At 45.5% G+C, this 25,814-nt stretch overlaps 1 protein-coding gene across 1 annotated transcript in view; it reads left to right on the forward strand.

The window, feature by feature from the left end:
* Positions 1-25,814, forward strand: part of LOC118594446 (O-acyltransferase like protein) — a 50,185-nt gene that overhangs the window by 7,232 nt on the left and 17,139 nt on the right. The window contains exons 2-8 of the mRNA XM_036204302.1: positions 2,708-2,847; positions 5,838-5,916; positions 10,767-10,908; positions 12,796-13,019; positions 15,719-15,898; positions 16,576-16,678; positions 21,905-22,006. Of these exons, the coding sequence (XP_036060195.1) occupies positions 2,708-2,847; positions 5,838-5,916; positions 10,767-10,908; positions 12,796-13,019; positions 15,719-15,898; positions 16,576-16,678; positions 21,905-22,006 (970 nt within the window). The remainder of the gene's footprint in view (positions 1-2,707; positions 2,848-5,837; positions 5,917-10,766; positions 10,909-12,795; positions 13,020-15,718; positions 15,899-16,575; positions 16,679-21,904; positions 22,007-25,814) is intronic.

Here is a 25,814-nt window from a genome sequence, read left to right on the forward strand (position 1 = left end):
GTTATTTCCAGCGGACTGGGAGGAGGGACAGCCCAAGCTAGAAGGTCAACAAGTGTTAGCCTGGTGCACCTCTAGAATGGAACAGAGGGAATGTTCTGGCTGTGGCTGGCAGGGTGAGGCCAGAGGGCAAGTCAGGGCATGAAGGGCCCTTTGAAGCCCTGCTCAGGAGTCCAACAGAAATCTTAGTAGCCAGAGAAGTCACACAAGGCTGCATATTAGTATCACCTGGGAAATATTCTTGTCCAAGCATCACCCTTGACCTCCATTGACCTCTTCATGCCTTATCCCCTTCTCACAAATAAATGAATAAAGTGTGACTGAAAAATAAACAATAATCTGGAGCTAGAATAAAGGCAAAGAAAAGGGGCTGGGACTATATCTCAGCGGGAAGAATGCTTGCCTAGCCTACAAGAAGGCCTTATTGAAACCTTGCTTTGTTTAAAGGGAAGGACAAAAGGAAGGAAGGAAGGAAGGAAGGATGGTAGGCAAGCCACATTTAAGACACTGATGTCAGCATTGTGAAAAGTGCCTGGATTCTGCAGGCTGTGCCTGGAGTCCCGTAGTGTGTGTGTGTGTGTGTGTGTGTGTGTGTGTGTGTGTGTGTGTGGTGTGTGTGTGTGTGTGTGTGTGTATCTGTGTGTGCATATGTGCATGTGTGTCTTTCTGTGTGTGCATGTGTTCACTTATCACCCTCCATCTTCAAAATGGGTCAAAAACTGCTTGCACAATTGAGTCTCTTGGGGCAAGGTGCATCCTGGGAAAACACCATTTTACACAGTGTGGAGTGACTTAGAGTGGGACACAGCTTGGTCTCAAGGGACAGATAAGTCATAGTGAGAAGCAAAGAAAGGAGGTGTGCTGAATGTAGCCACACTGGGAAGAGGAGCAAAGTGGTCCAGAGGCCTGCTCTCCCTCTGCCCCCAACCCATCTTCACGGTCCTGATACAAGGTTTCGGTTTAAATAGAAGGTAAAAGGTGTGCACAGCTCAGGGTCTTGGTCAAAATGGTCCTGCTCACCGTTATCCCTGCTGTGGACTCCCCAGCAAGGTGGTCTAACAAGGTCCCAGCTGTGGGAAATCTCTTTCCAGGAGACAAGCTCCTTCTGGCTGTTGCTCAGCTCCAGCCATTTCCTTCTCCGAGCACAAGCTCCTGGGAAAAGTCTTAATTTCTCACAATCATCTCATAGTCTCAGTCGTCTGGTAGCTGAAGGGAAGGGCACAAGTGTCTCCTAATATTTAGAGATGGGACCACATGTCAGAAGGTTTATTTATTTTTAATTTAAATTTTAAAAAATTATTATATGTACATGGGTGTTTTGCCTGCACGTCTCTGCACCGCCTGCACGAAGTGCAGGAGACCAGAAGAGGACTTCAGATGCTCTGGAACTAGAGTTACAGACATTTGCAAGCTGCCACGTGGGTGCCGGGAGTTGAACACGGGTCCTCTGGAACCTGGTGCTCTTTGCTGTGGAGCCACCTCTCCTACGCCACAGACGTGGACTTGGTGTTTCATTCCTTCGAGGACAGTTACAATCTTCTGTCTTCACAGTCCTTAAAATCCTGAGGGGAGGGTCCAGCTGGGGCCTGGGCTGCACACATCCCTCGCTGTCCCCAACAAAGGGAAGGAGTGTGCATGCATAGGCCACAGCACAGAACTCCCTGGGGTAAACACAGAGAGGAATGATTGAACAAATCTGTGTGCTACGTGAACTAAACCACTGGAGCTGGTGGGCTGTCGAGGAATAAAATGAGCAGATAAACATGATCGAAGGGATGAAAGAACACTGGTAATACAAAGTGACGCATATGCATGTGTGTGTAAAGTCAAGAACTGTTGGATATTAAAGAGTGTAAAAATACTGCAGTTGCTCCATAATACATAGAGTAAATATTAAGATGGATAGAGGCGAAGAAAATTTGGTGAACTAGCTCAATTCAATAGCCCTCTCAAAATAGAATGGAAAAGACGAATATATGGAAAATGGGGGTGGGTGGGGGGAGAAGGGGACTGGAGAGATGGCTCAGTAGCTAAGAGCACTGGCTGCTCTTCCAGAGAATACAGGTTCAATTCCCAGCACCTACATGGCCGCTCACAACTGTGTGTAACTCCAGTTCCAGGGGATCCGACGCCCTCACACAGATACACATGCAGGCAAAACACCAATGCACATAAAATAAAGTAAATTAGAAAAAAAAAAAAAGAAAAGAAAAAAGAGAAGAAAAAACGAAGAGACAGGAATTAAAATGACTATGCTCAGATGATAATAGGAACCAGAAATATAAATATAACAAAGGGAAGGAAAGAATAGTGAACAGTAATAGCCACGCTTCCTCCAGAATGAAAGGGGGATGAAGCTCACAGAAAAGTGGACAAGATATGAAAAAGAAATCTACCCCAGTGTGTCCAGACAGAGCTGAAATCAAGATTATCATGAGCAATAAGAAGGGGCGGGCGAGATGGGTCAGAGGTTAAGAACACTTGCTGGTCTTTCAGAGAACCAGCATTCCTCACAACTGCCTGTAACTCCAGTTTCAGGGGATCTGAAGCCCCTTTCTGGCTTCTGCTGAAACCCACACACGTAGTTACAGGTACAAGCTCCCAGCTAAGCTTTTTACATGGGTTCTGGGGATTCGAACTCAAGTCCTCATAATTCATTTCCAAGTGGCGTAAGGAAACTAATTTTGCACACTTCTGCTTTGGAATTCAGTGTATGACTCGGTGGGGAAGCTTGGAAGCAACGTTCTTAGTGGCAACCTAGACAGATTGGGATCCTACAGTGAGTGCCTTTCCACCCGGGGCCCCGAGGGAAGATTCCGAGGCCAGTACTGCAAGCTTCATCTACTGCAGGTGAGTGGAGGGGACCCGTGTGCTCTCAGCACATAAGATGCACATCATAATGTGACTCCATCAATTGCTTTTCCTAACTGAAACCACAAAAAAGACACTAAGATGTAGCAGGAATCTTAAAGAGTCTTATTAATAAAAACAAACCTGAGGCCAGGTATTGGGGTGAATGCTGGAAGATCAGAGAAGCAGAACAAGCCACAGCTCCCTCACCTCGCCAGTTCCTCAGCTGGTCCTGTTTCCTCAGACTGGATGCCTCTGTGTCCTCATCCCAAAGGCTCTCAGCTGAACTGTGCTGCTCCAAAGCCTGAATGCTTTTTCAGCCAAATGCTTAACTAACTACATGCTTTACTCCTCCAGTTCCTGGTCCTCACTCCTTATATACCTTTCTCTTTCTGCCCCCCACTCCCTAGGATTAAAGGCTGGGTTTCTGGGATTAAAGGTGTGGGTCACCATGTTTAGCTGTTTCTAAAGTGGCCTTGAACTCAGAGATCTGCTAGCTCTGCCTCCCAAGTGCTGGGATTAAAGGTGTGAACCACCACCAACCAGCTTCTGTTATGGCTTACTCTTCCCATTTTCTAGCCACCATTTTTGGCTTTGTTCTAGTGGTTGTCTGTTCTCTGACCCCAGATATGTTTATTTTGGGGAACATACAATATTTCAGGGAACACAATACCCAGAACACTAAGAGACCTCACAAGAAGTGGTGATCCTCTGCTTCTTTGAGACAAGATCTCTCTATGTAGAAAAGGTTGACCGGGAACTTGCAACCTAGCTCTACTTAGAACTGTGAACTTTTAATCCTCTAGGCCCGTGGTTCACAACCTAATGCTTCGACCCTTTAATACAGTTCCTCATGTTGCAGTGACTGCCCCCAACCATAAAATTATTTTCATTGCTTCTTCCTAGCTGTCATTTTGCTACCGTTATACATCATAATGTAAATATCTGATATGCAGGCTATATGATATGCGATCCCTGTGAAAGGGTTGTTTCGTCCACTCCATCCCACCCTGCCCCACCCCACCAAAGGGTTGCAACTCCACAGGTTGGGAAACCCTGCTCTGGGCTCTCCTTCCCAGGTATTGAGGTTTTAGGCATCCACCCCCATGCCCAGCTAAAACGTCATTTTAATAGCTGGTTTAATGTGCTCAACCTCTTTGGAATGAGTGACATAGGAGGTACTTGTCAAAAACCACATAGGCTTGTTCAAATATTCCTCCCTCCACACTGGAAGAGACCTCCTTGCAGACCTTTAAGTGGAGGATCCAAGGTCAACAGTAATTTGAATAGCAATCTTCCATATACATTCTTTGGGCTTATTGGTAGGTCTCTCTGTTCATCTCAGTCTACTTCATTAGGCTCCTGTGGGGGAAATCTCAGCCATATTTCGGCTTTTAGAGTTCTTACCCCCCCCCCCCCAACCTTGCAAGTTTCAACTTTACATCCTTTCTACCAAGGAAGCAGACATTGCTTGGTGGAGTATGAGTCAAACCAAGATGGTCAGAACCTAGTGGCTCAGCTTGAACCCCTGAATGCATCAATTTCTGGAACAGCACCTGGAGTCCAGTTACCTGTAGCCCTGGCCCCAGAAATGGAGCTCTGAATGTGAATTTGAGTGATCCAAGCAGAATCCCCACTAACACAGCTGACTAACGTTTTCGGGCTCATTCCATCTTTTTAAAATAATATAAAATTTTAGTATTTTTGAGAATTTCATAATTCATACATTCATATATTAAAACAACATATTTCAACCACCCACAACTCTTCTCAGGTCCACCTCCCATCCCCACCCTCTCCCAACTTAGTGTCCTTTTAAAAAATTCTTTTTAAATAGCCCATTGATTCCAATTGGCTTGACTTACCTTTAAAGCATTATCAATCCTTTGACTGCTCAGATAGAAACCTATGCATCGCGCAGGTTTAACCAGCCCCACTGAAGGTCTGGATGACTCTTTAAGGGTCATTTTTAGATGAATGGTTTTGATATCAGAGTAGGTCAGGCTTACACAGTCATATAGATTGTATACTTTGAAGAACTTGCTTAGAAATTGGTATTTATGATTTGGCCTATCTTTATTAAGATGGGCATTCTAGTTATTGACTTGGCTTTTTAGAAATAAAATCTTGATTTGATATATGTGCCCTGTTATTCAGAAACTGCAAGTTGACCACTGTTTAGACAAGTCTAGGGGAGCCAGTTTTTATAACTGTTAATATGGAGGAGGAATGCACTGGGGTAAATTATCCAAAACCATTGATCTTTAATCTGGAGGAGGGTTGTGTCCAGTAAGTTATCCAAAACTTTTTAAATTGTGACACTGAACTTGGGTGTGTGTTCAACCTAATTTAGGTACATCTGATATGCCACATTCACCTGGACCATCCTGTATTGGCAAGAGCCTGTCTTGAGAAGTCAGAATCCTTTTTTCTTTCAACAGATTTCCTTCTGTGCTTCTCCCTAAACTGCCTGCTGTATGCTAGGGTAGTGACAGCCTTCCTGAGAAACAATCATGCCTGTGGTGGCACTTGGGAGACTGAGGCAGGAGGATTAGGAAATCAAGGACTTCTTGAGTTATGTTAGGCCTGGCCTCAGAAAGCAGAACAAAGACCTGGGGAGACGACTCCATGTAGAAAGTGACTGCTTGAGAATCCCGAAGACCCATGGGGAGATTCCCCAGCACGCATGTAAATGCTGGGTGAGGTCTATAACCCCAGCTCCTGCGTGGTGTGCATGTGTGTGTGTGTGCTATGTATGTTCTATCTAGCCAATCTAGCCCAAACTGATGAGGTTCAGGCTCAACCCTATCTCAAAAAATAAGGTAGAGCGTGAACTGGGAAGGACAATCTATATCAATATCTGGCCTCCATTTGCACATTTGAGCACATGCACGCACACACACACACACACACACACACACACACACACACACACACAGGCATGTGTGTATACTTTGAGCACTAACATTAAAGGGCATTGTGTTTCCCAGGATGGAGTGGACTATAGTGTGGGTGTGTGTGTCCCTGACTCTTGCGGTGAAGAGGATGTGACCATGATGTCTCAGCTGGGTAAGTATGAAAAAACACGAACTACTGTCTCAGCATGAAGTTTGAAAATTCCAACGGCTTAGAGACAACAAAGGCGGCACCTTCAGGACCTCCAGGACCTTCAGGACCACACCAACTCTTCATCTTGGTCAGTCAGCTTAACTAAGAATAACAGAGAGGAGGAAAGTTGGGAACGGAGGTGGTGGGATGGCGGTAGAGAAGTCTGGGTAAGGAAGAGGAAGACAATAGCCAGTAGATAATTGCTGGATCTTGATGTAATAAAGACGGAAAGTGAAATAGTCTCCCCACAGCTGCCTCATTAGGCCTGGAGACAGGAGTGGGCAGTGTCTGGTTTCCATACTGTGAATTCTCTGCTCTGTCCATGTGGCTGCCAACTGTTGGGTCAGGAAGCCATTTGGAACTTGGATTGGGTGAGGTCAATAGGTTGCAGTGGATAGCTCTGAGAGCCCAGCCTTTGGGCCTGGTTGTCACTTCCCAGCTGTGTGACCCCAGCAAATCATTTAATCTCCCCCGAGTGTCAGTCTCCTGTCTCTGTAGCAGGGACTGACAGCCTCTGAAGTTCAGGGGCTCCCAATGTCCTACCTCACTATCATGTCTGACCTTTGGCCATGCAGAGGAAGACATTTTAGACTATGGAAACTAGTTTGATCTTTTCTAAGTCTTTCAAAATTGTCCAAGCAAGCGCTTTAAAGCCTAAAATTTGTTTTTATCACTACTGATCGATATTAATTTTGGTTGTCTATAAAAGAGCTAACAGCTCATGACTGAGAGTTCTCCTTCAAAATGTTGATTGAGCACAGCTATTCTTAGTGACTTTAGCTTGTCCTCTAAATTTGTAACAACACTCACAGCTTTGGGCGCATTATCTGTCTAGCCTGGTGTTTCATGTGCTGTTTAAAGACAAACAAAACCAACCAACCAAACAAACAAACAAAAAGCCAGGCATGTGGTCATATGTCCTCAACTCCAGCACTCCAGAAGATAAGGGCGGAGTGTCATGAATCTGAGATCAGCCTGGGCTACAGAGCAAGTTTGAGGATAACCTGAGCTACAGAGCAAAATATTTTTGTATTAAAAAAAAAAAAAAAAAAAGAGCTGGTGACCTATCTCAGAGGCCTAGCCCTGGCTCAGCAGTTGTGAAACCCCAGTACTACAAATCAAATAAAAAAAGGTTATAAATCAAAGTCAAATTTGGGTTCTGGATAGAGAAGTGACACATAGCATAGAAACAAAGACCGGCGTAGCTACTATGACATCCGCATTTCAAGTGAGTAATCAAGGCCCCAAGTGTAACTATTTGCCTGGCTTAGGAGATTTATCAGTTACTCCAGCTTTTCTGGCTAGCCAGAGCTGACTAAATGGGATGAAACGTCGACAGACATTGCTGATGATAAAAAGATATTTTGAGACACTCATTCTCAGAGGGACATGAAGAAGGCGCTCTCAGAGAAACCAGAAGAACCGGCTCAAGCTAGGGTTGAGCCGAGCTGACATGGGGCGGTGCTGGGGAAATTAGGATTGGACAGCAGAACCTCTCTCCAGCTTTGGCACAGACAGGGCTTGAGATCAGAGCTTCTTTGCCCTGGGGGACATTTCCCCATCTGGAAAGGATTTGTCAGCTATTTCTTAGAGCCTTTTGATGGAATTGCTAGTATCTCCCTTCCAGATGTGGGGCAAGCAGTTCAGGAATGCCAGGTGGCTACTGTTGGCACAAGTGCTGCTCGCTGGAGCAGGAGAGGAGCAGCCGCGGCAGACAGGCCAAGGCAGGATGATCAAAGCATTGCTGGGGTGGGGGTGGATGGCGGAAAGAGAGAGGGGGGGGGAGGGAGAGGGGGGAGGGAGGGAGGGAGGGAGAAACAGACAGAGACAGAGAGGCACAGTGAGAGAAAGAGAGATATGGAAAGACAGAGACCAAGAGAGAAACCCCAGATAGGTAGGAGGGATGGACGACCAGCAGCCAGAGGCTGGAGGACCTGCTGCACAGCGATTTCCATGGGATGTTAGAGCACTTCAACTAACAGACATTGCGTGATGTGATTGTTAACCTTCATAGTCAGCTTGACTGTGTTAGAATCACCCAGGAGACACACCTCTGAGTGTCTGGGACGGTGTGTCTAGAGGTTATAGGAGGGCTCATCCTGAATGTGTGTCTTTGGTCCAACGTGTGGCTTGGGGTGTAGGCTGAATAATAGAGGGGAAGGGAGGAAGTAAGATGGGTGCCTGCATTCTCTTTTTCCGGGACCACAGAGATGTGAGCAAGCAGCCTCACGTTCCCTCTGTCACAGCTGTGAGCGGAGCACCCGGAACTTCTGAGGGACTGTATCAAGCCATGAGCCAAAAGCTGTAGATCAGGCTGGCCTTGAACTCACAGAGATCCACCTGCCTCTGCCTCCCGAGTGTTGGGATTACAGGTGTGCACCACCACCACCCGGTTGCTTCTTAATTACCAAAGCATTCCACTGTGCCACTGCTGATATCACTATCATGTCATGAGAGTGGCGGCCAAGCACACTGTAGTTCCCAGGATCTTCTTTTTAAATTTATTTATTTAATAAATAAATAAATATATTTTATATATGCTCTGCATATATACCTGCAGGCCAGAAGAGGGCATCAGACCCTATTACAGATGGTTGTGTGCCACCATGTGGTTGCTGGGAATTGCACTCAGGACCTCTGGAAGAGCAGTCAGTGCTCTTAACCGCTGAGCCATCTCTCCAGCCTATCTATCCCAGGATCTTCTTAATGGTTCCTGAAAGTTCTTTGACTAAAAACTGGTGAGGCCTCTGCAGGGGACTATTGACAACCTCATCAAGAGCGTTATTTCCAATGTGCTTCCTGTTTTCTGGTCCTTTCTGCCTCCATGGCTTCCTGTGAGCTTTGATGGTGGGGCAGAGGTAGAAGGTACAACCTCATCTGGGACAGTTTCACCGTCATCCTCAGACCTTTCCAGTCACTGGTGGCTATGACAATGTCATCAGCAGCTTTGTGTGTGTGTGCTGCTGCTGCTGCTGCTGGGAATTGAACCTTGGGTCCCCTGGAAGAACATCATGCTCTCTCACAGCCATCTCTCTCCAGCCTCCCGAAACTGTATTCTTAACTAGTATGTTCAATGTGATGAACTTATCCTAGGCAAATTCTCCCGAGTGTAAGATAAGGTGGACACTTCCGGTAGGTTGGTAAAAGTTACAAATAGTGATGGAACCATGGTTCATGTCTTGTAGGCACTCAATGAACTGTAGTGTTTGTGGCCGTTAATAATTGGTATTACCATTATTTGAAACCATGTGTCTTCAGTGTTTGCCCAGGTCCTGATTCTGAGTATGACCCTGGGGAATTGCAGTCACTCCCCAACTTCCAGTTCTGAATCCTCTAGGGAGAGGGCCAATAGTTGTCCCATCACACTCTGGGTCTCTCTGAGTCTCACTAACATTTGAGACAGAACACTAATATCACTAGTAAGATTGTTGCACATTGATTCTTCCAAGGATTCATCAGCTCTGTCCTAAGCCAGTGTTTCTGAGCTTCAGTTTTAAATGGTGCCCATCCCAGAGTGGCTGGCTTCCATTGTTTTGTATCATCTTTTATTGCATATTTTTAGTCTCTCTTGTAGAGATTTGCTCACAAATAGACTGGAGTCAGTCCCAGCCCCTTATTAGATTTAGCATTCCCAGGGCTGTGGGCCAGAAGGGATGTGAGAGATCAATGCACCGAGAGTTCAGAAGAGTCTGGTCCATTTCTGATTGGGTCAAATGTCTCGTTCCATGGTGTGCTGGCTGGTTTTGTGTGTCAGCTTGACACAAGCTAGAGCTATTAGAGAAGAAGGAGCCTCCGTTGAGGAAATGCCTCCCTGAGACCCAGCTGTAAGGCATTTTCTCAATTGGTGATCAATGGGGGAGTGTCCAGCCCATGGTAGGTGCTGCCATCCCTGGGCTGGTGGTCCTGGGTTCTATAAGAAATCACGCTGAACAAGCCATGGGAAGCAAGCCAGTAAGCAGCATCCTTTCATGGCCTCTGCATCAGCTCCTGCCTCCAGGATCCTGTCCTGTTTGAGTTCCTGTTCTGACTTCCTTCAGTGATGAGCAGCAGTGCTGAAGTGTAGACTGAATAAACCCTCTCCTCCCCAGCTTGTATTTTGGTGTTTCATCCCAGAAATAGAAACCCTAACCAAGACAGGTGGCTTTCAGCATCTTTTTATGTTTTAAGCATTTATTTTTTAAGGTGTGTGTGTGTGTGTGTGTGTGTGTGTGTGTGTGTGTGTGTGTGTACACATGCACAGGTGCCTGTGGAGGCCAAATGTGAGATTCCCTAGAACCGGACTTTGAGGACATCGTGGACTGTCTGATGTGATTGCTGGGAACTGCCTCTGGTTCTCTGGAAGAGTGTTCACTTTCAATCCCTGACACATGTCTCCTCCCCCTTTTGGGATCTTTGTTTCTTATTTTCCCTTCCACTATTCATAAAGCAGATAAATTTGGATTTTTGGTATTCATGGTGGATTGGTTCCAAGACCCCCAGGAGACTGAAATCCACAGATGCTCAAGCCTTTATATAAAATTTCATAGTGTTTGCATAGACCGTACACAATCCTCCTGGGCACCATTAACCATCTCTAGCTTATTTATAACACCCAATGAAAGGCTCTGCACATAGTTATTTTATAGCCATACTGTATCGTTTAAAAGAATAATGATGAAAAGTCTGTACATGCTCGGCATAGACGCAACTTAAAAATACTGTCAGCCTTGGAAAGCCAATGCACATTAAAACGCCAGCTTTGTGTTTCAATGAGAGGAAAACACTCGGGAAGGTCTAAAGCAGTAACATGGCCTCTTCTTCTCTCTTGGTAGATATGCTAAGGTTCAGAAATACTTCATTTTTGGCACCTCCCCTCTCCCTCTTTACGAAGAACTCTTCCTCCTCGCCTTGTGAAAGTGTGGCCAGATGTGCTGCTGGGGTGTTTCGGCTGGACACGTTTGCCTCCGTGTGTCTGTAAGTATGGGCATCGGAGGTACCCAGCTGGGGGTGATGTCAGTGTCCTCTCATCACCCTCTCTCACCAGATGCATTTAGTGTTGAATTTAATTCACTGAATGATGACTGGCCAACGCCGTCTGGCTTCAAAGTTCAGTGATCTGAGTTTGGTGCCCACCCCAATATTCCTACATTGAAGCTTAATCCTGAATGTGATGGAGTCAGGTGGGGCCTGGAGAAGGTAACTAGTCCCTGATGCACCACCCTTACAAATGAGATAAGTATCCTCTTAAAAGGTACCCGGGGAGGTTCCTCACCCCTTCCTTCTACCATGTGAAGTCAACTAGAAACCCAAAGTCTGCTGCTGGTGACTTGATTGATTTGGGGACTCCCAGCTTCAATAATAATAATAATAATAATAATAATAATAATAATAATAATAATAATAATGTTCTATTGTTCATAAGCTACCAGCCCATAGCATTTTGTTACAGCATCCTGTGTTGACTGAAATACAGGGAGATCACCATTAAACAAGGAAAATGAAAGCACTCCAGGGAAGACAGACCAGGCCCCAACTTCAGTGGTGTCCAGAACTAGCAGCAAATGTGTCCATCTGCAGTCAGTCATTCCTGAGCTGAAAATCCATTTCTCTGTTTGGAAGCCCAGCCTCTCCCCTGACTATTGCACAATGTGCCCCTCATTTCTCTGCATTCTGATCATCCCTGGGCACAAACCAAAAAGAAGTACAATCCTAGGTCTTGATAACTGAACCACTTGTTTACAGTGCCTTAGCAGGGATGTCCATACACGCTACATTAGCTCCTCACCAGGATCAAGGCCATCCTTGTGAATACCACACCAGTCTAATAGGTGAATATAGGTGTTTAAGTCATGTCTTTTTAAAAAACTGGTAAGGAGGGTTTGTTTTCCCCTGAGATTATTTGTTACTGTATTTTTATTTTGTAAGATTTCCACCCTCTTCTCTCTCTCTGTCTCTCTCTGTTGAGCTTTTCTTTCTTCCTTTCTTCCTTTCTCTATCTCTCTCTTCCTTCCTTCCTTCCTTCCTTTCTTCCTTCCCTCCCTTCATTCCTTCCTTCTTTCCTTCTTTCTTCCTTCCTTCTTCTTCTTCTTCTTCCTTCCTTCCTTCCTTCCTTCCTTCCTTTCTTCCTTTCTTTCTTTCTTTCTTTCTTTCTTTCTTTCTTTCTTTCTTTCTAAGTTCGTTATCTTTATATGGGCTATTTATCCCTAGATATACTGCTACAGATGTTTTTCTCAGTGTTTGGCTTTGTTTTGTCTGTTTATAATAATTTTAACTCCACCTGAGCCAAAATGCTGAAAAGTGATGCTTATGATAATTTTCTAAGCTGATAGTGAATGAAATTCATTCATTTTTTCTGTTGTGATTTTCCCATTACTTTTATTTTTAGAATTTTTAAAAGATGTATTTTTTTTTAAATTTATGTGTATGTGTATGCCTGTGTGAGATTATGTCGACCATATGTGTCCAGGTGCCCATGGAAGGAGAGGGCATTAGATCACCTGAACTGGAGATATGGGAGGTTGAGAGCCCCCATTGTGGGTGCTGGGAAAATGGAACCTGGTTCTTTGCAAGAACAATGTGCATTCTTATCTCCTGAACTCTCTTCAGCCCCTTTTCTTAAGTAGTTAAGTATTCCTATGTCAATTCTTATGTGTTTTTCTTGTTGTGTTTTTCTTTTAGAGACAGCATGTTTCTTTGTATATTAGCTAGCCTTCAACTCAGGAGCCTCCCGACTCAGCCTCTACTATGCTGGGGTTACAGGAGTACCTCCATGTCCAGTTGGTGATTTTGTTTCTCAAGAGGTTGTTTTCTCCGCATCTTTGGTGTTATGTGAAGGCCTGGCTAGGTGTCTTCTTGCTGCAGGTTCATCACCTTGCTAGGCCTTGTCCTTCCTGTGGTGGGGACTGTTTACATGTTGGCCAGGAGCTGGGGCTTGGACCTCAGGCCATCACTGGCACACGGGACTTCTGCAGGCTGTGAGAATCTGCCTTTGAGAAATGTGGAGAGCGATGGGCAAAGAAGCAGGAGCTCACAGACCAATTGCCAAGTTCATCTCTCTGTGCCAGGACCCCTGAGCAGAGGAAAAAGTAAGCATTTTAAACTAGGACCACCCCAGAGAAATGACCTAGAGAAGTGTGTAGTTGGAAAATAATTCCTCCCGTTTGGATTCTAGTGAATGCCCAGCAGCTCCTAAATGTCAGCAGAGGCTGGATCTCCACTGTTTACAATTCAGTCTTTGTTTACCATCAGGGTGCTAAGGCAAGGCGAAGTCACTAACAATGTGATGCATTATGTCAGGGACAAATATCCAGTGTGTTTTTGTGCTGACCGAAGCCTGGGTCAGTTGAGAGTTAAGGGGTTCACTGTAGTTATGCTCCAGGGAACAGATTCTATGGACTGTGGCTATTTTTAGTTCTGTAGATTTATGAAAATTCATGTACAACTGCCAGGGGTGAGTGTGCAAGCAAAGCTAATCCATGTATCTGAGTCGGAAACAGATAACTCAATCCTAATGTAACAAAATGATGATTCGATTGGGCCCATGATGTTATGCTTTGGCGAATAATTAAGACTATTGGTTTCAAGGGCCACGGTGGTATATTCCTTTAATGCTAAAATTCAAGAGGCAGAGGCAGAAGAATCTTCTGTGGTTTTGAAGGCAGCCAGGACTACTACATAGTTACACACACACACACACACACACACACACACACACACACACACAGAGAGAGAGAGAGAGAGAGAGAGAGAGAGAGAGAGAGAAAATTAGCTTCATTTCCACCTGCTTATATGGAAGGGGAAAACATAGATACATAGATGGTAATTATCTATCTATCTATCTATCTATCTATCTATCTATCTATCTATCTATCTTATCTAAACCTATTGTCTACCTATCTACTATCTATCTACTTACCTACATATTTATCATCTTCACACCATTCAAAAATTGCCTGTTCATGCAAATACCTTTCATATATATGCAGTAATTTTCAACAAATTCCCCTCAGGTTTTCAAAATTGTCTTTCCTTGCTCTAAAAGGGGTTTAAAAAAAAACTAAAAAAATCTCAGGGAGTTGGCAGGGTAAATATGAAAATGTAATTAAGTAGCTTCAAGGAGTATGTCCCACATGGACAGCATAGCAATGATTTTTCTCTGATCTTATTTGAATTTTACATAAAATCAACATCGACAGTGACTTAATTATAGTAACAGTTGACATAAACCCCAATATAAAAAAAAATAAATAAAAGATAGAGATAGTCTGAAAGGGTGCTCAGCAGGCACAGAGTTCTGGGGACCAGTTCCCATGCAGAATGGGATGCAGATTTGCCTGCAGGGGGCGGGGGCAATGTCAATCTACATAGAGTATCTGCACAGAGCCCTGGAGGTAAGCCCACTATGTTGGTTATATTACAACCCCATCACATGTAATGATGGGCTTTCTGAGGTTCCAGGAGCCTTTAGTGGCCTCTTATAATGTGGTTGTAGAACTTTCTCTGTACCTGGCTGTCCTATAGACAGGTCCAAGTTTAGCACGGTAGACAAAAGAGGTGCTTAGCCATTCACAGTCAAAGCTGCCTTGACTTCTAGCCCTGCCCTCAGTCTGATTGTTTGGTCTTTCTGAACCTCGGCTTCCACCTATATAGAATAAGAGACAACATGGGGTAAGTTGATGGAGTTTGGGGCAATATGTGCTTGCCTCTTAAATTCACCCTTTTCCTAGTCTCTGTAGTTTAGCTGGAAGAGAGAAAAGAAGGCCTGCGCCAAGACCTCCTGCTGGGCTGCCCTGATCTTGCTGAGCAAGCAGCAGGTCCAGCTGTTCCAGAGGCTCTGTCGCACTGTAGTGAACTGGCACACAGCACACCTCCACCACTTTCAACAATGCCAGGCTGGACCTCAGATGCCCATTTTTGGACCCATCTCTGACATAAAGCAGATATATGTATTAATATCAGGCATCAGCATGGGCCTTTAGGTTTCTCCCCTAAACTGAGATTCCCCCTGATCTGCATGAATTTTATTGACATTCACTCTATCTATGTATCATGTATGTATGTGTCTATCTATGTACCTATCTATCTATCTATCTATCTATCTGTCAATCATCATCATCTATCAATATATCCATCAATCATCTATCTACCTATTATCTATCTATCTATCCATTATCTATCTATCTATCATCTATCAATCATCTATCTATCTATCTATCATCTATCTATCTATCTATCATCTATCTATCTATCTATCTATCTATTATCTATCTATCTATCTATCTATCTATCTATCTATCTATCTATCTATCCTTTCTCATATATTACATCCTAACTACAGTTTCCCCTCCCTCCTTTCCTTCCAGTTGCCCGGCCCCCATCTCTCCCAGATCTACTCCTCCCTTCAGAAAGGGCAGGCCTCCCAGGAATTTCAACTGAACATGGCATAACAAGTTGCAATAAGACTAGGCACATTCTCTCATTTCAAGGCTGGATGAGGCAACCCAGTAAGATATTCCTTGGTGCCTGAACTCAAATGAGCAACACCCTTGTGTTGGCATCATGGAACACCAATGCCAGGTCAAGAGTGGTAGGGAGAGTCAAGGTCCAAAGGACAGGTATGAGAGCCCAGAGACAGATCTTGAGGGGACTGTGGGAAGCCTGAGTTGAGCGTTCCAGGTTTTGAGCCAGAGTCTGAGGTCTCTGCATGTGTTTTAGGTTACTTTAGGGTGATGTCTGGATGGGTCTGGTTTTCATGAGGGCTGGTAATAGCTCCACTTTTGCTCAGGGTTTCTAGGAGCCATGGATGGAGCTCTACAGTGCTTTTCTTGGCAAAAGAACATGCCGGCCATCTGTACCCCAGAGCTGCCAGAAGGCACCTGCCAGACACTGAACGGGATCCGAGTCCTGAGTCTCCTTTGGATTGTCTCGGGACATACCAGTCAGATGACTGCTTGGCTGTCTTTGGGTAAGGGGAGCTGACCGGCTTCTTCTCTGGCACCCATGGGAAAGAGAGCCCCTTCTGTGTGGGCTAGTGGTGGGCCATGGGATGGGACCCTGATGGCTGTCTCAGGACCAGCCAGCCTTCCTTCTGTTCTAGTGACACACTGAGACTTGCCATGGCATGTGACTTCCTATGCCAAGTTCCCCAGAGCTGCAATCACTACCACTTCCCTAGGTAGAAATCAGGCACCTGGTGATATTTGGCCATTGTGTGCTCCTTCTGTCTAAGACAGGAAGTAGCTTTTCTCCATTACTGAAGACGAGGCGAGTATAACCAAATGTGCATCCATAGAAGACCACCATTTCTGGACATCACCACACCCTTAAGTCCCTCATCCATACTTCAATGTCCATCACTCTCAGCAGGGGACCAAGCAGTTACCTGCCGAGGGCAGTTACAGGGAGACTCTGAGGTGATGGGCACCTGCCCTAACACTGTGAGAGTCCCAGAGGGCTGTGGGCATCATAAGAGCACAAAGGAGCACACAGCCTGGGTGACAGGGGCCTCAGTCACCTCTGACATTCTTACAGCTTGATGCAAACAGATGCTGAGAGCATACCTCTTGCCTTTTCTCAGCGTGAAGTCCTCTGGTTTCCTTCGGCTGAACTAAAAGACGTTGCTTTTCTGCGTATCTGTTGTAGATAATGTGCTTGAATGGAGGGCCAGAGTGCCGCCAAACCCGCTGTACCTCTACTCTCGGAGTGGCCCGTTCTACGTCGGGGTGGATACGTTTTTCCTGATCAGGTGACAAGGTTGACGTGTGGTCTCTGCTGTGATGGCTTGTGAAGAGATGTGGGTGTGGGGGAGGGTTGGCAGTCTCCCCTTCCCGGGAAAAGGCAATAGGCACTCATGAATTCACCTGGGGCTTCTGTTTATTTCTGGATAGTGCTGTTGTCACAGCTGCCCTCTGGGGTGTCTTCAGTTTCAGCCATGAGTTAAAATGACGCTGAAAAATGGCCTTTTATGAAAGTTGAATTTTGAAAATATTTTTCTTATATTTTAATTATTTGTGTACGTGTCTGTATGTATTACATTGGTATTTGTGTGTCATGACGTGTGTGCTGGTCAGAGGAGAGCTCACAGAAGTTAGTTTTCTTGTCACCATGTGGGTTCCCAGAGTTGAACTCGGGTCATCGGGCTTGGCGGCAGGCACATCACTCCACTGAGCCATCTCGACTGCCCACACACGTCGATTATATTTGTTAAAATCATTCATTTCAGTGGTTCTCAAGCTCTAGGAAGTAGTGTAGATTCAGACTAAAATTTCCAGTTCTCACTCCAGCAAAATGTGAAGGAAAAGGCATAACAAAACAGTGTGAGGGCCCACAGAGTCACACTCTCTTAAAGGGTTGACCTAAAATGTTCCAATCTCTTTCTTAATTTCGTAACTTCTTAAAACTATTAAGAGTTTGATAAAAGGCACAAGAAGCCACCGGCTAAGGTGGGGTCCACTGGGTGGCCCAGGGCAGGGTTGAAAATACTGAATGTCTGGGGATATTGCAAGCAGAGAGAGATACCTTCTGCTCATATGGACTGTGGATGCTGAGCCTTTTGTTCCTGGAAGCCTGCTGGGGATGCAGGCTCGCAGGCCCCTCCCCAGATGCTCAGGGTGAGACCAGCAGTCCAGGGTATCACAGCCCTCCAGATGATCCTGACATCCGCTTGGGTCTGTGAAGCACAGGGTAAACCCGGGTGATGGAGGCGAGGAGCTCAGAGACAGGGGGCGGGCACAGATCCTGCCACTGGGTCAGAGACGAAGAAAGATGTCTCTCTTTGCTTTGTCTCTTTGTTTCCATTGCTCATCATCATTCTGTGATTGCCTGTTTCCTTCTAGTTTTTATTTTATTTTGTTATTATTATTATTATTATTTTTAAGACAGGGTTTCTCTGTTAGCCCTGGCTGTCCTAGAACTTTTTTTGTAGACCAGGCTGGACTTGAACTCTCAGAGATCCACCTGCCTCTGCCTCCCAGGTGCTGGGTTTATTTTATTACTTCAGATGGCTCCCATATTCTTTCATTTCAAATTTACACGTATATGATGTGTGCATCTGTGGTGTATATGTGTGTGTGCATGGCTCACTGGGGAGTAGGATCACTAGGTAACAGTCTTCCTCTGCAAGCATGATGATCTGAGTTACACTCTCCTCTACCCATGTAAGAAGCCAGGCAGGGGATAGATACACTGGCCTCTATATGAGTACCTGCACCACACACACACACACACACACACCCCACATACACATATACATATATACATATACCATACACACCACACATATATACATACATACACACTCACATACAAATACACACACCACACCATACACATGCATACCACACACACACACACACACACACACACACACACCACATACATACACACACACCATAACATACATTACACACACATGCACATATACAAACGTACATATAGCAAACACATCACACATATACACATACATAACACCACACACACGAACACACACAAACACATCTTATCACACATATGCATTCCACATACACACACTGTACATGCATACATGTCACACACACAACATATACAGCACACACAACATGCACCACCTACACAATGTACACCACACACCACATATTCAAGACACACATATACCATACATATTTTTTATTTATTTAATCTTTATGTATATGGGTACATTTTTTGCCTGCATTTTGTCTGTGTACTATACATGTGCCTGCTGCCCAGGAGAGCCAGAAAAGGGTGTCAGGTTCCCTGGAACTGGAGTTACACACAGTTGTGAGCTGCCCTATGAGTGCTGGGAATTGAACCCAGGTCCTCTGGAAGAGCAGCTAGTACTCTTAACCACTGAGCCCTTTGCATTTACTCTAAAAATTATTTTTTAAAAAAATATGTTTATGAGTGTTTTACTTGCATATATATTTATGTACTATGTGTGCCTGAGGAGGCCAGAAGAGGGCATCAGATCCCCTGGAACTGGAGTTACAGATGGTGTGATGCCTTGTGGATGTTGGGAATTGAACCTGGGTCTTCTGGAAGAACAGTTAGTTCTCTCAACTGCTGAGCCATCTCTCCAGCTCCCACTTCCCACAGTTACTATTGAATAATGGAGTATCATTGTCATTTTTGCAGATAATAAATTCAAGGTCCAGAAACAAAATGATTTGCCCATACTATTAAGGTCAGAATCGGGACTTAAGAATACAAGTTGAGTATCCCTGGAAATCCGAAACCCAAAATATTTCAAAATCTGCAGCTTTTCAAGTGCTAACAAAATACCCTAAGTGGGAAATTCTACAGGTTATAGGTCCCAGAAAAACATAGGTGTGCCAAAAGTATTGTCTATAATCATCTTTAGGCTGTGTGCACGACGGCATATGAGACCGATGAACTTGTTCTTAGCCTTGGGCCTCATCTCCAACACCTCATTAGATGTGTGCAAGCATTCCCAAATGCTAAACCACACTGGGGTCCACACATTTCGGATTAGGGCTACTCTGCTGCAGTTTGTTTCATGGGGCTCATGGCTGACCCTTGATCACCGATACTTATCACCACAGAAAAAACAGGGTTCCAGTGACCCTGGAGGAGAGCTGTGGGCCACTCTTGTGAAATCCTTTCCTACCTCTTGAGTTAGCGCCATACTAATCTATGACGAGTGATTTCCCCTTCCCCAGTCCGTTCAGGACTCTGGGACTCAGCCTGTTTCCCCTCTTTTCAGTGGCCCCTCCTTGTGGGCTAAACAGTACATTCCCACACATGGAACAAGAGCCAGCTCTGCTTAGCAAAGGCTGCCTGCCAGTGGGTGCCAGGCACTCTGAGAAGAAAGAATGGCCCAGATTCATCCTTTCCTGAGATGAAGAGGAGGCCAGAATCAGAATTGGCTGCCTTACTTCCAGCTCTCAGGGCTTTCATTTAGATGTCTTTTATGCATTTGGTTCCTATTATAAGGAATCCAGCTTGCTGCTTTTCAAAGGAAGTCAAAGAGGCATTTCCCAACTCACCAGGATCCCTTCCAAGTAGGGCCCAACACAGGCATCCTTGCTGTGCAACAGGAAACGCATATTCCGAGGAATCCCATAAGGATCAGAGGGTTGAAAGTCAAAAGCTGAAGGAGCTCATGGTCCTGCTCACCACCAAGCTGTAACTCAAAGCTGACTGGGCTGTGAGTTCACTATGAGAACGTGCCTGTTAAGAATGCTATGATCTTCCTGTAATCCCTGCACTTGAGAGATAGAAGCAGGAAGATCAAGGGTTCAAGGTCATCTTCAGCTACATCAGGGGTGTGAGGCCATTGGGAGCGATGTGAGACCATGTCTCAAAATCAAAGAAACAAACTGGAATTCTGTGTTCTTGAGCAGCCTGATTAGTAACCTGAATGTCACTTTCCCTGCTTGGAAAAACAGGAATAATAATGTTTCCTCCATGGGCAGTGGTGGCGCACGCCTTTAATCCCAGCACTCAGGAGGCAGAGACAGGCAGATCTCTGTGAGTTTTAGGCCAGCCTGGTCTACAGAGTGAGTTCCAGGACAGGATCCAAAGCTAAACAGAGAGACCCTGTCTCGAACCCACCTGCCCACCTCCCCCACAAAAAGAAAAAGAAAAAAAAGTTCCCTCTTGCTCCTGGTAGGATTCAAACATCCATCTGTTCGCCTGTTTACTCAACAAATGTTTATTTAGAGGAAGCTGGGTATGGTTGGAGAACTGAAGCAATCTTGTTAGGGAAAGCATTTTGAAAATGGTGTGGTGCTATAGCATTGGGAGTCCTTCATGGCATTACTTCAAAAGGCCAGGAGGGCTGTGGAGATGGCTCTGTGTGGAAGAGTACTTGAGCTCAGGGCTGAGGAGTTGAGTTCAAATCCCTCGCATACATCAAAAATCTGGGCATGACCGCATGTGTCCCAGCACTGTGCGGCAGAGAGGGCAGACCCTGGGAGCTCACTAGCCAGCCAGTCTACCCCAAATAGTGAGCTCCTAGTTCAGTGGGAGACTCTTCTCAAGACCACAAGGGGGGGTAGAGACAAAGGAAGACGCCGATGCCTTTGCCTGACTTCTGCACGAGTGGCATGGGCACGTGTATTTACATACTAACTGCATGAACCATACAACTAGAGAGACAGAAACAGAAAGAGACAGACAGACAGACAGACAGACAGACACACACACACACACACACACACACACACACACACACACACACAGAAAGAGAGAGACAGAGACAGAGAGAGAGCATAGCATGGCCGCTATTGGTATTGTTAACCTAATATTCCTGACCTTCCATCCTCCAAGTCAGTGGTTCTCAACCTTCCTAATGCTGTGACCCTTTAATACAGCTCCTCATGTTGTGGTGACCCCCAACCATAACATTATTTCATTGCTACTTCATAACTATGATTTTACTACTGTTATAAATTGTAAATATCTGATATACAGGATATCTGTATATCAGATATCATGGAGATAATGTGATCCATGAAAGGGTTGTGTGATCCCCAAGTGGTCGCAGCCCACAGGTTGAGAACCCCTGCTCCATGTGCTTGGGCTTGTGGATGGACCACATTACTAGCTCCAATCAACAAGTTATACCTCTTATTGCCACTAGCCTAATGCTGAAACCCTCGAACATTTATGCCGATGGCTTTCACTTTAGGCTAGAATATTGAGTTGTTGGGTTGAGACACGCCAGTGCTCTCTTGTTTCACTGCTGTGGTCATTTGTGAGCACTCATTGTCCCGTTAGCCCATAGTGAAGAAGACTCTGAGACTTGGCCAACAGGCTGTGAATATACTGTATGAGAAAAACAGAACCAAAGTGAAACAAAACACAGAATCAAAAGTCGGCTGCTTTAAGGCATGGGGCTACCTTGTCACTGCAGCTCCCCTTAGCCTGTCCTGACTGAGACAACCGAGGCAGCTCACTGATGAACTCTATTTTTGCTAACTGACTTCTGAGGCGACTCTCTTCTCTCTCTTAGTGGTTGGTTAAGTGCAAGGTCATTTCTAAAGATGCACCGGAACACAAATGCGGGAATAACCCCTAAAGTCATGCTCAGATACTTTCTCAAACGTTTTACAAGGTAGGTTAACTTATGTAATATTTCAATTCATTATTGGCTATGATATAGGTATTCCTCAATGTTCAACCTTGTTTAGAAAAGAGTCTTTGAAAGAAACAGTTTTCTTTCTTAATTATGTTTGCATTTGACTGGCTTAAAATAGTTCAACTTCCATGATGGCAAAGGTTATGAAAAACTGGTGTCTTCCATCAGCAAACATCTTCTCATCCATAGATGGCCTATCCATTTCCACGGGATCTGTGTTTTGCAGGAGAAGAGGCATAGCTTTGCAAGTGATCCTGGAAGTCAGCGTGCCAGTCTGATGATTAAAAAATAACACCTGACAAGGAACGGTGTTAGATGAGGCCTGGGTCATGGTCGTGCTTCCTTATTAGGCAATATGCGGTTGGTTGAAGTGGAAGGCACTTCTGATATTGGTTTAGAGTACAGAATAGTGATGGCAGTGAAGTGATGAGAGGGATGGAATTAAAGGGAGAGGACACCTCAGCCCCCGCTCTCCAGTCCCTCCCTTTTCCCACTTTCTCAGACATGGCTGGACGGAACCAGAACCCAGCAGCTCCCTGCATTCCATCTTGCTATACCACATACATATAGTGTTCCCTAGAGAAATGGAACCAATAGAGTGAATTGATTATATATATTCGCATATATGATAATATATGTATATCACATGTCATATATCAAAAGAATTTACTAAACCCACTCTCACTGAAATAGTAACTATAGAAAGGCTGAGAACCAGGCAGTTGTTCAGACCACAAGGCTGGTGACTTAGCAGCCCCAAATTGGTGCTGAGAACCCGGAGAGCCACTGGTCTTTAGCCTATGAAGGAAACCCAGAAATGTGGGTTCAGCTGTGAAGGAATCATCATCATCATCATCATCAGCAGCAGCAGCAGCAGCGGCAGCAGCGGCACCAGGGTGAGTTAACTCTGCAGCAAGAGGGAAGGCCAAGCGGACTGAAGGCAAACACCGTGTCTTCTGGCATGCTTTGTATCTGGAAGGTGCCAGAAGGTGCCGCCTACATTTGGGGTGGGTCTTCCCACCTGGGTTAAGGCAATTGGGACAATTCTCAAGTTGAAGTTCTCTTACTCAAGTGATTCTAATTTGTAACGAATTGATATTAAAACTAACCACCACTCTGTCAGGAAACAGTTTAAATGATCCTCAAGGCTGGGGAAATGGGCGTGGGCAGGAACAGAAACCTTGGTTCCACTGCTGGCCTATGTCCTGGCTTAACTAGGCGCCAGTTATGTGGCTGTCTCAGCCTTGCCGTACTTAGGTTTTCTGCAGGGCATTTACCCACCACCCCACAGCTCCCCAGAGTTTTCTTAAGTTCGAGCAATCAGGAAATATTAGATAGAAGGATTTAGATTGTGGAGATAAACAGACAGAAAATAAAGGATATGGCCAGGCGGTGGTGGCGCACGCCTTTAATCCCAGCACTCGGGAGGCAGAGGCAGGTGGATCTCTGTGAGTTCGAGGCCAGCCTGGTCTACAAAGTGAGTTCCAGGAAAGGCGCAAAGCTACACAGAGAAACCCTGTCTCAAAAAACCAAATAAACAAACAAACAAACAAACAAATAAATAAATAAAATAAAGGATAGCCTCAAGAGGGCCTGGAACCTTTTCCAACATGCCCTGACTGTCTCTGCCCCAGGGTATTTATAGAGACGCAAAAGACCTCCTCCCCCAGAACAGCCAAGTGCAGACCATCTCAGAACCTGCACTCAGGCCGGTGGTCCTAATGATCCTTTCTCTGTGTGCCTGCTGGGTAAAGCCATGAGGAACCTGAAAACGGGCTCCCACAGTTTTCTTATCTATAAAATGAAATTAGGGGCTGGGCATGTAGCTCAGTTGGTACAGTACTTGCCTCAAATACCTGAAGACCTGGGTTCAGTCTCAAGCACCACATAAATCTGGAGTGATAGTTTCTGCCTGGAGTCCTAGTACTCTGAAGGAGCCAGGAGGACTGGAAGTTCAAGGCCATCCTTAGCTACATGGAAAGCTTGAGGCTAGCCTGGGCTTCCTGAGATTGAGAGAGAGAGAGAGAGAGAGAGAGAGAGAGAGAGAGAGAGAGAGAGAGAGAGAGAGAGAGGTTCAGGATAGACAGTAAGCCCTCAGTGAGTACACGCATTGTCACTGCTCTTGCTGGTACCCGAGTCTGTTCCGCCTTTCTCTCTGTAAGTGAAGAGTGAGGAGGGGCTCAGAGTAGACCAGCACGGCTTCCTTTCACTGTGGTTTGTGGTTTCTTCTGAGCTTTATCAATGCAGCCCCCCTCCTCCTGGTGACGGGAGTGGTGGGTGGGAGGGGAAATACAGGATTTCCGAGTCTTCCGAGTCTGAGGCTCTGGTTAAGCAACCTGTCCTGCCTGAGGTTTGCTGGGATGAAGGGGCTTGCCATCCTGGCCGGCGGCAGGTTCAGAACAGCTTAGTTCGGGGTGAGGGAACCAGGAGCATGCGTGGAAAGCTTTGTTTTGGAACAGAACAACTTGGGAAATGGGAGAAAGTTTATTTCCGGGCAGAGGGAGCCAAGGTTGTGGGGCACAAGGGCACTGGGTGGGAGCGGATGACAATGATATGACTCGTGGGCAAGATGAAGTGTGGAACCCTGGAATCTGGCCCCTGGCAGTGGGAGTGGGGACATGGGAACTCAAAAGCAGGTGAATTTCCCAACCCGAGTAACAAGGCTGAGCAGATGCGGGGGCGTTGTTGAGACAAAGAACTCTGGAAGTGTAGGGATTTGAGATTAGAGAATGACTCCAACTTGAGCCAAAACTTTATTAAAAAATGGAGGTGGGTGATACTAACCACATCCTGGCCTTGCCCTTCCCAAGATCCTCAGGGACAGGCTAGTCATGCCCCTGGCAATTAGGATGTTCTCATTTATGAATTCAGAACTCGGTTGTTCCTATTCATTTAGGATTTATCCCTTCAAGAGGACAGATGATAAGCTGGGCATGGTAGGGCACACTTACAACCCCAGCCCTCGGGAAATGGAAATTGGGAGATCAGGAGTTCAAGGCTAGCCTTGACTAACTAGTGAATTTGAGGCCAGCGCAGGCTATATAAGAAAAAAAAAAAAAAAGGACAGGAGATAAGATGGCTAAGATAGCTTCACTAATAACTCATCACAGACCACTGGGTATCGGGCATTGTTTTAAGAGCTGATGATTCAACATTTTATTAACCCAACAAAAATAAAATCCTTTCAGTGGAGGTTATATTCTAGTAAATACAGATACATAATAAATAAATAGTCTATGATTAAAGTGCAGTATGCAAATAAACACAGAATAGACCAGTGATCCGAGAGCCATAAAATGAGAATTTAGAGACAGAAGTGGGATGGGCCAACCTCCTGCAGGGGAGCAAGGGAATGTGACTTTCCGCCAGGATCTTGAAAGAAGAAAAGGAATGTTCCACACCAAGAAAATGCTAGAAGCCAAGAGCAATCCATTCAGGGGTAACAGTGCAAAGCCCTGAGGACAGAGTGTGGTTGGAGTGGCTGGGGAAGCTGAGGACCCCCCTCTACCCCCTGCCAAGCTCTCTGCTGGTATGTGGGGTGTGGAAGTTGGGGGTGTGAGGAGAACAGCCAGGGTGAGGTCATGGAGGGCGAAGGTGAAGGACTAGACCTGGGAGCAGCCACGCTCTCCACTCTTTCCATGTGCTTCTGAGGTTATTCTAGGACAGAATTCTCTAGAGAGAGCCAGCAGGGGAGGCATGGCGTCAGATGTGCAGTCTGCAAGCAATCCTCTGCCTGCCAGACAGCAAGGGCACTGGAATGGAGCAGGGGTGGGAAATCACAAGG

This window comes from Onychomys torridus, chromosome 13 (genome assembly GCF_903995425.1).
Source record: "Onychomys torridus chromosome 13, mOncTor1.1, whole genome shotgun sequence".
In the NCBI taxonomy this organism is placed as follows: domain Eukaryota; kingdom Metazoa; phylum Chordata; class Mammalia; order Rodentia; family Cricetidae; genus Onychomys; species Onychomys torridus.